Here is a 14,248-nt window from a genome sequence, read left to right on the forward strand (position 1 = left end):
TTCAAGGGTCACAGACACAACTGCATTTTACGCCGCTGGACCAAAGCTTGCTGAGGTCTGATAACAGGAGCATGAATTAACGGAGCCTGTGGCGGGGCGGGACTCACCACCATGGCGCCTCCTGCTGGTCGTCCAGGGAATTAGCTTCTCTAGCCTCCGGAGTGCCCTCTGTCGGCCGGTGTCTTGCCCACCGCTGGCCCCGTGTCCCTCCTGGACCCCGGTGCCCTTCTAGACCAGGGTTCTGCCCCCAGCAGTAACCCCCAATCTCCGAGTCTCCCTTCCCCGGGGAACCCCCTACCCTCTATCCCCACCTTACCTCAGTGGCTACTGCCAGTCACCATCTAGCCCCTGCTCACTGGGGCAGACTGCAATATATAAGCCATTCATCATCAGCAAGGAGGGTTTTGGACCTGCTGTCTTTGTCTACCCTGGGCTGCGCCTTTGCAACCCCAGTACCCTTCCCAGCCTTTAACAAGGCCTGCAGCCTGGGGGGTTTCCAGGGTGGAGCTCCCGAGCAACCTTGGCCTTCTCCCAGCCATGCTCCACTCCAGGTACCCTGTCCAGCTCCTGGGCAGCAAGGTCCTGTCTCTCCAGAAGCTAGAGAGAGACCGTCAGCCTCTGGCCCACTGCCCTCATATAAGGGCCAGCTGGGCCCTGATCAGGCTGACCAGAACTGTGGCTGCTTTCCCCCAATCAGCCTAGCTTTTTCACAGCCGCAGCCCTCTCCAGGGCTTCTTTAACCCTCTCAGGGCAGAAGTGGGGTGATCATCCCGCTACAGAGCCGCAGGAACTCGGCGTGAATGTGTCACTTGGACAGGGGCTGTACCCAGAATTATTCACTTCTTCGCACCAAACGTGGCTAAGAAAACGTCTGTGGGGAATTGGATCGAGGGGCAATGTTAGATCCCATCCATTCAAGGAGTTTCCCAGGGCGATTTGAAGACCCCGGGAGAAGATGATGCAGACGCCATTATGCCAAGTAGCAAAAAGCCCCAAGGTCATCAGCGTTAGAGAGAATATGTCGGTTATTAAGGAAATGGGGTAGGCAAAGTATCAGACCTGGGGAACAGGCTCCAGGGCCTTTGGCCTCTACGCCCCTGGTTCAAAAAGGAGCGGGAGCAAGAGTCGATCTCAGCTGGAGTCCGATCTCTGGTAGGAAGTTTTCCAGCTCAGAAAAGCCAGTGTCCCATTGGGCACCATTTTAACGCTTTGTGGGCAGTGCAACGACTGATGAGCTGTGGAGAGTGAACTCCCCTCTCATCCTTAATACGGGAAAGACACGTGGGACTGCTAGATACCAGCAAACCGCCCGGCTCAGCACGAGCTGGCAGCTCCTGGGGATCAGTGACTTCTGAGCAGGTTCTGAAGCTTTATAAAGCAGCTGCCTCCCCACCAGCAGGGATTTGAGCCAGAGCTCAGTGGCGTATGGGCCAGGTGCTGGTGGCCTGTGATAGACTAGACGATCCGCTGGTCCCTTCTGCCCTGAAACTCTATGACATAAATACATCCCGGCCTGGAGTTAACAAGCAACGTCCTTGCCTCCTGACACACTGTTTCATAACTCCACCTAAAGGATGCCTGGCACGCGCTCCCCAGCCTTGCCTGTGACCGGCCGGCTCTTCTCACAGGGGACCAGCCGGGCACCTCTGCACCCAGCCTGCGAGCAGCTGCAGCTAATTATGAAGTTAATAATAGAGCTGCTAACAGCCAGTCCCCTTTCGCCACCTGCCATTTCTTTGGCCGTAGATCATTTATCAGAGGCCCCCACACGCTTCCTAAAGATCGCCTGGTCCAGATTTATCGTCCCTCCTGCGGTCAGCACTCATTGTCCCGGGGGACGTGATGAATAGTTATGGCTTTTCCTTTCATGAGCTGCATGCATGTGTGTGTGTGGGGGGAGTTCCCTTAGCTTTGCCCCACAGCAGCTGTCTGCCCCCAGAGAACGCTCCCGAGAGCCAGCACTTCCGAGCGGGCTTTTAGACGAGATGGGAACCCCAGGCCTGGAATGCTCCTGGCTATTAACCTACAACCTCCTCTGTTTGCTGGGTCCAGCTCTGACAGCCAGGGGTCTGGGAGAAGGGGGTCCCGGGATACCTCAGCCCAGCTATTCTCAGTGTGTAGCATGGGACAATTGGGGGCATTTGTTTTTCTCCCTCTTGCAGCACTGACCAGGCGCTGGGGTTTCAGTCACTGTTATTAGTGCCGGTCTCCTGGGAGCTAGGGACGGTTGTTATCGTCCTCTGGATGGATTTATTCTCACCACACCCGGTTCACACAGGGAGCCCCAGGGCCAGGTTTGTTAAGGTGTTTACTTGCCTAAAGATGCAGATTTCTTGTGGGATTTTCGCCCAGATCCTCAAATGTAGTTAGGTGCCTAACTCCCATTGGTTACAGTGGGAGTTAGGCACTTTGTAACAGCATGGTTGCCCATGGGCTGGAGAGCCTGAGACTAAGCCAGCCCTGAGGACCAGATGAGCCCCAGCTGAGAGCAGGCAGCGAGTTCCTATCTCTCTGCACAAGGGAGCAGGGAGCTGCCAGGGGGCGGGTGGTGGGGAGAAGTAGCTGTGGGGGGAGGCCGGGTCGTAACCTGGGGGATGCTCAGGAACAGAAACCTGAGACCCTGTATCTGGCGTGAAGATGCAGCAAAGACTGGCTCCTGCAGAGGCGCTGAACTGGGACCCAGCTCTGGCCAAGCGGGATGGGAACCCCCAACTAAGGGAAGAGAGACACTGAACTGGAGGGCCAGAGTGTACCTGAGGATGGAATAATTTGGGCCCCAAATTTTCCCATGGACTGGGTGGAGTCTGTTTGAGGAGCCCTGTGAAGGAGGAAACAAGGGTGGGGCGCTGCGGTGGCACCCCTGGCCATGAGGAGGCGCTGTGGAGACAGTAAGCGGCCGACCTGGTTACATACCTAATTACCATGGAGGATCTGGGGCCTAGGCACTTTTGAAACCCTACCAGGCTCCCACCTGCACCCCGTTAAACACTGGATGCGGTGGGTACGTCTACACAGAAGCTGGGAGGTGTGATTCCCAGTGCCGCACATGGCAGCTCTGCTTGAGCGAGCGCCTGAAAACTGCACCATGGCTGCCCGGTGCCCCAGGGGGCAGGTGGGATTTAATGCCAGCAGATACCCCCTGCTGCCGCGGCCATGCCGCTATTTGTAGGCACTCGCTCCAGCAGAGCTAGCAGGTGTGTGTCCACCGGGGCTGGGAGCGCCACCTCCCGGCTGCTGTGTAGACACAGTCTAAGTGACGTGCCAAGGGTCATGCAGAGTGCCCGTGGTGGAGCCCCAGCCTTGTACTCGAACCGTTGGACTGTCCTTCTGCCAAAGCCGCCACGGAGGGCAAGGTGGCCACTCCCACATTCCCCGAACACTGGGCACGCTGGTACCTCATGTATGGCACACTCTCCGAAAGGGTGGCCCCTGTCTGATGCTGGACAAAAGCACGCCTGGTTTTGTGTCTGTAACGGACGGGGGACAGACCAGCCCCAAAGAGGCCCGCCCGGCTTAAAACTGGCCCAGTGCCCTCCACCCCGGCCGCGTGCCGATTGAGCCAGGCAGGGGGCTAGGCCCAAGCCGACAGTGCAGGAGGAAGCACTTGTTTGTGTCCTGTATCTTTTCTAGGTGGCTCCCGGAGGCAGCAGGAGGCGTGAGCCAGATGCCAATCCGCTTCCTGCCAGACCTGGATGTAACACGCAGGCCACCTGGGGAGGCCCCGTGCGTGGCTGGTCCACCCTCTTTGGTTCCAGCTGGCCCGGGGGGGCACCAGGTCTGAGAGATCAGATCTGCCATGGTTCCCCCTGTGTCCTGGGGCCTGGCTTGCTCAGAGGAGGGCAGGGGGCAGGTTGCAGAGACAAGGCGAGTGCGGTTACTCATTAGCCCTTCTTCGCCTGGAGGAGGGAGGTGCTTTGCTGGCCAGACACTTCCCCAAACAGGTTCTGCACCCAGCCAGCCTGACTCAGCAGCTGCTCCCTGCTGCTCATGCAAGTCAGGAGAACGGTCTCCCTACGCCCCACACTCATCTTCTTCTGCTCCATCTGGGCCCAGCCCCCCACATACCACAGCCCCCCTTCGCCTGGAGCCACAATCCAGGACCCTGCTTTGGTCAGAGACCGGACCCCAGCGAAACCAGCACGATGGTAAGGATCTGCTCCTGGAGGAAACTGCTTCTGGCCTCTGGGAGCAGGGGTGAGGGTGAAGGGTGCGGCTCTGCAGTGCAGGAATAATCCAGGGGCAGGCGGGGGTGCAAAGCACACGTGGGGGAGAGTTTTAAAATTGTAACTTGGGGGCGGGATGCAGTTGGACGAACAATGCCTCTTTGACCAACAGCCAACTTGTTGATGAAGCAAACAGGCCCCACACCCAAAACCACTTCGCTTTTGGTACCCAATGGTCAGGTTTGGGGCTCGGGAAAGCAGCATTACTTTGGGCATAAGCTTTTGTGAGTAGAAACCCACACGAAAAGCCTACCCACGAAAGCTTATGCCCAAATAAATCTGTTAGTCTTTTCGGTGCCACCGGACTCCTCGTTGTTTTTGTGGATACAGACTAATACGGCGACCCCCGATACTCAGAATTATTTTGTTCTGACTGATTAGCTGGAACATGCGTGTGTTTTGAAAAGGGAACATTTTTGTTTAACCAAACACTGAGTTTTTGGTTCAGTTTTTGGTTTAGGTTTTTCATAGGAAAAAAAAACCATCATGGGAAAATTGAAAGCAATGAAAACTTCTGCAGAATGTCCCACCAGAACTGACTTGGCCTGGCCCTGTGGCTGTAATCCAGAGGCTGTTGGGGGCTGGGTTTGGTCAGTGGAATAAGTGCTGAGAAAGGGGGCGGGGGGGGGGGGACAAGCGGGGGGGCCTCTGTGCTCAGCACAGATAGTAGTAATGCAAGCAAGGCCCATGCCCTGCTGGCCACTCCCCAAGCCCCTGGTCCTGGAGGAACCCCCCCACCCCCACCCAAGGAATCTGTCTCCCAGGCAGGAGTTTGAGATAGGAAATAGCTAACTGGCTGCTTGCTAGGGGCCCCATGTGGAGAAGAGACAATGCAATGACAAAGGGCCTCATTTGTACAGCCTCTTCCAGACAAACTGGGTCCCCAGAGTGCAAACACAAAGCGAAACTATCCGTGCACAAGCAAAGGGGGTGTGGGAGTGTGTCAGGAGTGCAGCAGATGGGGAGTGGATGCAGCAGGGCTGCTCTTGCACCAACAGTGGGGAGGGGGGGAGAGAGGGCAGGGTCCAGGAGAGGATCTGGGGAGGGGAGCTGAAAGAGAAGTGAGGAAGCAGCCTTGGAGTTCTAATCCAGGTCTGCTGCGTGTGCCAAAGGGGGTGTCAACGCTGCAGCTGGGAGCGAGCCCCCCAGCCCGGCTACCCGGCCACAAAGCAGTGCGCAAGCAATAGCTGGGAGCTCAGAGCCAGGGCTCTCAAGCCTGTAGAGTTGGGTGGGCTTGAGCCGCAAGGTCCGCACTAAAAGAAAAGGAGGACTTGTGGCACCTCAGAGACTAAGAAATGTATTTGAGCATAAGCTTTCGTGAGCTACATCCGATGCAGTGAGCTGTAGCTCACGAAAGCTTATGCTCAAATAAATTGGTTAGTCTCTAAGGTGCCACAAGTCCTCCTTTTCTTTTTGCGACTACAGACTAACACGGCTGCTACTCTTAAAGGTCCGCACTGTGATTGCTAGCAAGAGTCTGACTACCTGGGCTGGGAGGCTCCGCCCACCTGCAATGAAGACAGACCCTGGCTTTCCTCCCTTGTAATGCTGGGATAGTGATCAATGGCTCCATGTCTAGTTGGCAGCCGGTATCAAGTGGAGTGCCCCAGGGGTCGGTCCTGGGGCCGGTTTTGTTCAATATCTTCATAAATGATCTGGAGGATGGTGTGGATTGCACTCTCAGCAAATTTGCGGATGATACTAAACTGGGAGGAGTGGTAGATACGCTGGAGGGCAGGGTTAGGATACAGAGGGACCTAGACAAATTGGAGGATTGGGCCAAAAGAAATCTGATGAGGTTCAATAAGGATAAGTGCAGGGTCCTGCACTTAGGATGGAAGAACCCAATGCACAGCTACAGACTAGGGACCGAATGGCTAGGCAGCAGTTCTGCGGAAAAGGACCTAGGGGTGACAGTGGACGAGAAGCTGGATATGAGTCAGCAGTGTGCCCTTGTAGCCAAGAAGGCCAATGGCATTTTGGGATGTATAAGTAGGGGCATAGCGAGCAGATCGAGGGACGTGATCGTCCCCCTCTATTCGACATTGGTGAGGCCTCATCTGGAGTACTGTGTCCAGTTTTGGGCCCCACACTACAAGAAGGATGTGGATAAATTGAAGAGAGTCCAGCGAAGGGCAACAAAAATGATTAGGGGTCTGGAACACATGACTTATGAGGAGAGGCTGAGGGAACTGGGATTGTTTAGTCTGCAGAAGAGAAGAATGAGGGGGGATTTGATAGCTGCTTTCAACTACCTGAGAGGTGGTTCCAGAGAGGATGGTTCTAGACTATTCTCAGTGGTAGATGAGGACAGGACAAGGAGTAATGGTCTCAAGTTGCAGTGGGGGAGGTTTAGGTTGGATATTAGGAAAAAATTTTTCACTAGGAGGGTGGTGAAACACTGGAATGCGTTATGTAGGGAGGTGGTGGAATCTCCTTCCTTAGAAGTTTTTAAGGTCAGGCTTGACAAAGCCCTCTGGCTGGGATGATTTAATTGGGGATTGGTCCTGCTTTGAGCAGGGGGTTGGACTAGATGACCTTCTGGGGTCCCTTCCAACCCTGATATTCTATGATTCTATGATTCTATGAAAAGGATCCCCCTCAGGTCTAAGCAGTGGGCATGTCTAGGAGAAGGGCAGGGGAGAGGGAGATGACCATGCCTTGCAAATCCAAGAGTTGCGATTCCAGATCCGGCTGGCGTGGGCCACGCTGGCTTTTCATGGTGCCCATTTGCCGAGGGATTTCCCTGTGGATGGCCCATTTCCCCAGCAGGAGCAGCAATCTCGCTGGCGTTAAGGACTCTGCGTGGCCGAGCCTCCCAGGCTATGCGCAGGGGCTGGCTCAGCTTTGAGCCTAAGCCCCTTTCCGTTCACACACACATCAGGCTGACTCGGGCCAGCGAGCACCCAGGATGTGGCTCCTCGGTCCTGGCTGGGGCATGGGTCAGAGCTGAGCCCTGCTGTGACTCGGGTCCACGCCCTGTCCTTGAGCAGTGTGGACACAGGCCCGAGTCAGAAGGTGGGCGGAGCACAGAGGGACGCGCTAACACAGGTGTGAGACCCGGCTCCAGCGAATGGAAACCCAGGCTCACAATGCAGCCTGGACACTCAAGTGCAGGCGCGGAAATGCCGAGTCCACAAGCCTGGATCGGGCAGCCCTGGGTTTACAAAGAGTGTGGATGCACCCGCAGGGAACTGGGTGGCCATACAGAGGGTTGCGGCTGCAGTTAGAGAGCCGTTTACAAAGGGGCAGCCAGGGATTGCCTGCTGCTGGGCAGTGGAGGGCCGGGGGGGGATCTGGCGTTCCTGTGGCTGAGCGAGCTGTGGTCAGCTCCACTGCTTCTGGGCACCCAGGGGCTGGAACTGCACCTTCCTGCGCCTTTGTGTTGGTGCTTGCTTTGTAACGCGTTTCTTCTCCGAAGCCCGAGGAGACAGCTCCACACCCGTGGTCCAAGTCTGATCCTGTCCGAGCCCCTAGGCATGGACTTGGGCAGCTTGGGCTGTCGGGTAGGAGGGGAGCAGGGTGGGGGCTCTGCATGGGGATCGGGGGCAGTCAGGGTGTCAGGGATAGGAGGAGAGTGGAGTGGATGTTCTGTGTAGGGAGCGGGGGAGTGTTTGGAATAAGGGGGGAGCGGGGTGGGTGCTGAGCATGGGGAACGGGAGGGTAGTTGGGGTGTCAGGGATAGGAGGGGAGTGGAGTGGATGTTCTGTGTAGGGAGCAGGGCAGTGTTTGGGGTAGCAGGAGAGCAGGGTGGGTGCTGAGCATGGGGATCTGGTAGCAGTCAGGGTGTCAGAGATAGGAGGGGAGCGGGGTGGATGCTCTATGTAGGGAGCAGGGGAGTGTTTGGCGTAAGAGGGGAGCAGGGTGGGGGCTCTGCACAGGGAGCAGGGAGCAGTCGGGGTGTCCGGGATAGGAGGGGAGTGGGGTGGATGCTCTGCATAGGGAGCAGGGGAGTGTTTGGGGTAGGAGCGGAGCAGGGTGGGGGCTGAGCATGGGGAGCATTTGCCAGCATTTCTCTGGAGTTGTCCCTGCTCCCGCAGCCATGCTAGACGTGGGACCCCATCGTGGGACCCCATCATGCTGCTGCTGGGTGTGTTGAAGTCCCTCCCTTTGACCCTGTTTGGACACAGGGCTGGCGAGAGGCGCTGGATTGACAGTCCCTGAAGTTCCCCGGAAGCTGTTCAGCCGAGATAGCTGAGTGATCCCCACCCGTTGGAGTGGCCAACTCGGCGAGGAGACAGTGGTACACTCTCCTGTCCAAAGCCCAGTGCTAGTCCCCATCGGCAGCGCTGGGCTCTAGGCATTAGGTGGAGGCCATCCGTGCCCTGCACGTGGCCTGGCTTCTGCACAGCCCTCAGAGGGTGATTACCAGGGGCTGTTCGTCGCTCCGGATCTGACCTGCAAAGGCAGGCTGGGTAGCTGGGTATACTGATCCCATTGTCCCCTCTCCTCTGGTTTTGACCATTGATTGGTGCTGTCAAGGGAACATAGGAACTGCCAGACAGCATCAGACCCAAGGTCCACCTAGCCCAGTGTCCTCTCTCTGACAGTGGCCAGTAGCAGAGACTTCAGAGGAAGAAGTAAGAAACCCCACAGTATGTGCTTATGGGATAATCTGCCCCCATATAGGTCACATCCTGGTTTCTCATAATTAGAGACTGGCATAAGCCCTGAAGCGTGAGGTCCAATAATGAATATCCCTTCCAGAATTCCGTTGTCATTAATTATGATCATTCTGGATATGCCTGATATCCATATCCATATTCAGATCCTTTTGCAATGTTGTTCAGTTCTTTACCTCAATAACTTCCTGTGGCAGGGAGTTCCACAGTTTAATCGCATGTTGTGTGGAAAAAATCATTCCCTTTGTCAGGTTTGATTTGTTTTTGTCCTAGGTTCACGGCCAGGGAGGGGTCAAGTTCCAAAACTGGGCCAGGACCTATGGATCCTCTCCAGAACTGTACTTCCAGCCAACATCGGTGGAGGAGATCAAAGAGGTAAGAAGGAAGTTTCGATCGTATGGTCCGTTGGAATAAAAAGCCAAGGCAGAATTGGTAGGTGGAAGGCTCAGGGCTGAGGTTTCCTCCCTTCCTTCTGAGTACCAACCCAGCCCTCACCAGGAAAGCAAAATAACCACCGAAGCCTCCAAAGTACAGAGCATGAGCATCTTCTCTGACAGCTACCCTTAGAGATTCCAAGGCCAGAAGGGATCGCAGTGATCATCTAGTTTGGACTCCCGTATAGCAAAGGCCAGAGACCTGCCCCACAATAATTCCCAGAGCAGAGCTTTTAGAAGAACATCCAGTCTTGATCGAAACATTGTCAGTGAGGGAGAATCCGCCTGCAGCTTCTTAGAACCGTCCCTCTCTCTGATTGGAACTAACAATAGGAGGAGGAGGGGAGGAGAATCTGTACTCCACAGCAAAACAGCCTTTTTAGACTCAGGGTGAAATCCTGGGGGACTCAACACGAGGTCTAGGCACCACTTCAGTCCATTTAAGGGGTGCCGAAACCTCAGGCTGGCCCTCTGCATGTGGTGGATTTCACCCCTAGGGGTGGTCAGGGTAAATACACCAGTTACTGCCCCTTGGAGGATGACTAGCTAGATTTTATTTTACTGGGTGCTTATGCGTTAGCAACTTTGCTCTGTTTATTCCCCTGTGCTGTGGTAAAGCTTTGCTCCCTCTAGTGGCTGGAGGCCTAGGGAGGACAGCAGTGTTACCACAAACGCTTGCTGTGTTCTATTGTCATCCAGCTCAAATGGTCTCACTGCTACTCTTGTACACAAGCATCCTGGGTTCGAGTCCCGCGGGCAACTGATTCTCCATGTGCTCAGGACTCAGAGTGCCTTTGAAGAGCAGCCGGCACTCACAGTGTGATGTCTTTACAGATTTTGGATTTGGCCAGGCAGCGGAGTAAGAGGGTGAAGGTGGTCGGTGGTGGACATTCCCCTTCGGACATCGCCTGCACGGATGACTTCATGGTTCAAATGGGGAAGATGAACAAGATCCTCAAGGTACTGTAGGTCCCTGCTTTGCCAGGCTCTGGGATCTCCCCAAGGTGTTACGGGTGGGGGACACATTGGTGTAACGTTCCTACAAATGCAAATCGGTAATTATTGTGCATCATAGTAGTAACAATAACAGTGAGAGCTGATCAAAAAAGGAGAAGGGGGGGAATCACCAAAAAAAATTAACATTTTATCCCATTTGGAATTTTGGGGAAGAAAACCTCAAATTTTGAAATGTCCCAAAATAAAGAACTTTCAGGCAACTCTCCAACTGGCCAAAAAAACAGGGGTGCAGGAGGAAATTAGCAAAAGACCACCGGACCAGGGGGATGAGGTAGATGAAGCTTTCTTCCGGCAACTCACGGAAGCTACTAGATCGCATGCCCTGATTCTCATGGGTGACTTTAATTTTCCTGATATCTGCTGGGAGAGCAATACAGCAGTGCATAGACAATCCAGGAAGTTTTTGGAAAGCGTAGGGGACAATTTCCTGGCGCAAGTGCTAGAGGAGCCAACTAGGGGGGGCGCTTTTCTTGACCTGCTGCTCACAAACCGGGTAGAATTAGTGGGGGAAGCAAAAGTGGATGGGAATCTGGGAGGCAGTGACCATGAGTTGGTTGAGTTCAGGATCCTGACGCAGGGAAGAAAGGTAGGCAGCAGGATACGGACCCTGGACTTCAGGAAAGCAGACTTCGACTCCCTCAGGGAACGGATGGCCAGGATCCCCTGGGGGACTAACTTGAAGGGGAAAGGAGTCCAGGAGAGCTGGCTGTATTTCAAGGAATCCCTGTTGAGGTTACAGGGACAAACCATCCCGATGAGTCGAAAGAATAGTAAATATGGCAGGCGACCAGCTTGGCTTAATAGTGAAATCCTAGCGGATCTTAAACATAAAAAAGAAGCTTACAAGAAGTGTAAGGTTGGACATATGACCAGGGAAGAGTATAAAAATATTGCTCGGGCATGTAGGAATGAAATCAGGAGGGCCAAATCGCACCTGGAGCTGCAGCTAGCGAGAGATGTCAAGAGTAACAAGAAGAGTTTCTTCAGGTATGTTGGCAACAAGAAGAAAGCCAAGGAAAGTGTGGGCCCCTTACTGAATGAGGGAGGCAACCTAGTGACAGAGGATGTGGAAAAAGCTAATGTACTCAATGCTTTTTTTGCCTCTGTCTTCACTAACAAGGTCAGCTCCCAGACTGCTGCGCTGGGCATCACAAAATGGGGAAGAGATGGCCAGCCCTCTGTGGAGATAGAGGTGGTTAGGGACTATTTAGAAAAGCTGGATGTGCACAAGTCCATGGGGCCGGACGAGTTGCATCCGAGAGTGCTGAAGGAATTGGCGGCTGTGATTGCAGAGCCATTGGCCATTATCTTTGAAAACTCGTGGCAAACCGGGGAAGTCCCGGATGACTGGAAAAAGGCTAATGTAGTGCCAATCTTTAAAAAAGGGAAGAAGGAGGATCCTGGGAACTACAGGCCAGTCAGCCTCACCTCAGTCCCTGGAAAAATCATGGAGTAGGTCCTCAAAGAATCAATCCTGAAGCACTTGCATGAGAGGAAAGTGATCAGGAACAGCCAGCATGGATTCACCAAGGGAAGGTCATGCCTGACTAATCTAATCGCCTTTTATGATGAGATTACTGGTTCTGTGGATGAAGGGAAAGCAGTGGATGTATTGTTTCTTGACTTTAGCAAAGCTTTTGACACGGTCTCCCACAGTATTCTTGTCAGCAAGTTAAGGAAGTATGGGCTGGATGAATGCACTATAAGGTGGGTAGAAAGCTGGCTAGATTGTCGGGCTCAACGGGTAGTGATCAATGGCTCCATGTCTAGTTGGCAGCCGGTGTCAAGTGGAGTGCCCCAGGGGTCGGTCCTGGGGCCAGTTTTGTTCAATATCTTCATAAATGATCTGGAGGATGGTGTGGATTGCACTCTCAGCAAATTTGCGGATGATACTAAACTGGGAGGAGTGGTAGATACGCTGGAGGGGAGGGATAGGATACAGAAGGACCTAGACAAATTGGAGGATTGGGCCAAAAGAAATCTGATGAGGTTCAATAAGGATAAGTGCAGGGTCCTGCACTTAGGACGGAAGAACCCAATGCACCGCTACAGACTAGGGACCGAATGGCTAGGCAGCAGTTCTGCGGAAAAGGACCTAGGGGTGACAGTGGACGAGAAGCTGGATATGAGTCAGCAGTGTGCCCTTGTTGCCAAGAAGGCCAATGGCATTTTGGGATGTATAAGTAGGGGCATAGCGAGCAGATCGAGGGACGTGATCGTTCCCCTCTATTCGACATTGGTGAGGCCTCATCTGGAGTACTGTGTCCAGTTTTGGGCCCCACACTACAAGAAGGATGTGGATAAATTGGAGAGAGTCCAGCGAAGGGCAACAAAAATGATTAGGGGTCTAGAACACATGACTTATGAGGAGAGGCTGAGGGAACTGGGATTGTTTAGTCTGCAGAAGAGAAGAATGAGGGGGGATTTGATAGCTGCTTTCAACTACCTGAAAGGGGGTTCCAAAGAGGATGGCTCTAGACTGTTCTCAATGGTAGCAGATGACAGAACGAGGAGTAATGGTCTCAAGTTGCAATGGGGGAGGTTTAGATTGGATATTAGGAAAAACTTTTTCACTCAGAGGGTGGTGAAACACTGGAATGCGTTACCTAGGGAGGTGGTAGAATCTCCTTCCTTAGAGGTTTTTAAGGTCAGGCTTGACAAAGCCCTGGCTGGGATGATTTAACTGGGAATTGGTCCTGCTTCGAGCAGGGGGTTGGACTAGATGACCTTCAGGGGTCCCTTCCAACCCTGAGATTCTATGATTCTATGATTTTATGAAAAGTATCCTCAACATTGTGCCTCATTTTAAACTCTAAATTCAAAACATTATGACCAGCTGTATATAGTAATAAAGTAGTGTTTCTTTAATCTGTGCTTTGCTCTTATACACACTTCACAATCAACATAAGAACGGCCACACTGGGTCAGACCAATAGTCCATCTAGCCCAGTATCCTGTCTTCCAACAGTGGCCAATGCCAGGTGCCCCAGAGGGAATGAACAGAACAGGTAACAGAGTGATCCATCGCCTCTCACCCATTCCCAGCTTCTGGCAAACAGAAGCTAGGACAGCATCCCTGCCCATCCTGGGTAGTAGCCATTGATGGACCTATCCTCCATGAACTTATCTAGTTCTTTTTTGAACCCTGTTATAGTCTTGGTCTTCACAACATCCTCTGGCAAGGAGTTCCACAGGTTGACTGTGCGTTGTGTGAAGAAATATGTCCTTTGGTTTGTTTTAAATCTGCTGCCTATTAATTTCATTTGATGACCCCTAGTTCTAGTGCTATGAGAAGGAGTAAATAACACTTCCTTATTTACTTTCTCTACACAAGTCATGATTTTATAGACCTCTGTTATATCCCCCTTTAATTGTCTCTTTTCCAAGCTGACAAGTCCCAGTCTTATTAATCGCTTCTCAGACGGAAGCCGTTCCATACGCCTCGACATTTTTGTTGCCCTTTTCTGTACCTTGTCCAATTCCAATATATCTTTTTTGAGATGGGGCGACCACATCTGCACACAGTATTCAAGATGTGGGTGTACCATGGGTTTATATAGAGGCAATATGATATTTTCTGTCTTATTATCTATCCCTTTCCTAATGATTCCCAACATTCTGTTTGCTTTTTTGGCTGCTGCTGCTGCACATTGATTTCTACTCCCCTTCCCTCCAGCTCTTCGCTGTGGCAGGGCAGGGGGCAGGTTGAACCTGTCTGGGGCCTGGCACTGACAGATTGTGACAACTGGAGGTGGGTGGCCCCACAGTGAACACTGCTAATTCCAAGCTAATAAATCACCAGAGCTCAGTCATTACCGATAATCAGCTGCGGCTTTTAATTACAGGCAAGGCCTGTTCCCTGATGGCTTTTGCTCTTAGGGACTGAAATAAATAGCTTGCAAGGTTAATGAATGGGCTGTGGAACTGCAGGGGTGGAAGCATCTCTGTTAGC

General features: G+C 53.1%; 1 protein-coding gene across 1 annotated transcript in view; it reads left to right on the forward strand.

Moving 5' to 3' along the window:
• The first annotated feature begins 3,922 nt into the window (after positions 1 to 3,922).
• The window catches only part of LOC125634749 (L-gulonolactone oxidase), a 46,263-nt gene continuing 35,937 nt past the window's right edge, over positions 3,923 to 14,248 (forward strand). The window contains exons 1-3 of the mRNA XM_048845881.2: positions 3,923 to 4,145; positions 9,119 to 9,220; positions 10,114 to 10,239. Coding sequence (XP_048701838.1) covers positions 4,143 to 4,145; positions 9,119 to 9,220; positions 10,114 to 10,239 — 231 coding nt within the window. The 5' untranslated portion in view covers positions 3,923 to 4,142. The remainder of the gene's footprint in view (positions 4,146 to 9,118; positions 9,221 to 10,113; positions 10,240 to 14,248) is intronic.

The sequence above is a fragment of the Caretta caretta genome, chromosome 3, assembly GCF_965140235.1.
Source record: "Caretta caretta isolate rCarCar2 chromosome 3, rCarCar1.hap1, whole genome shotgun sequence".
Lineage (NCBI taxonomy): Eukaryota > Metazoa > Chordata > Testudines > Cheloniidae > Caretta > Caretta caretta.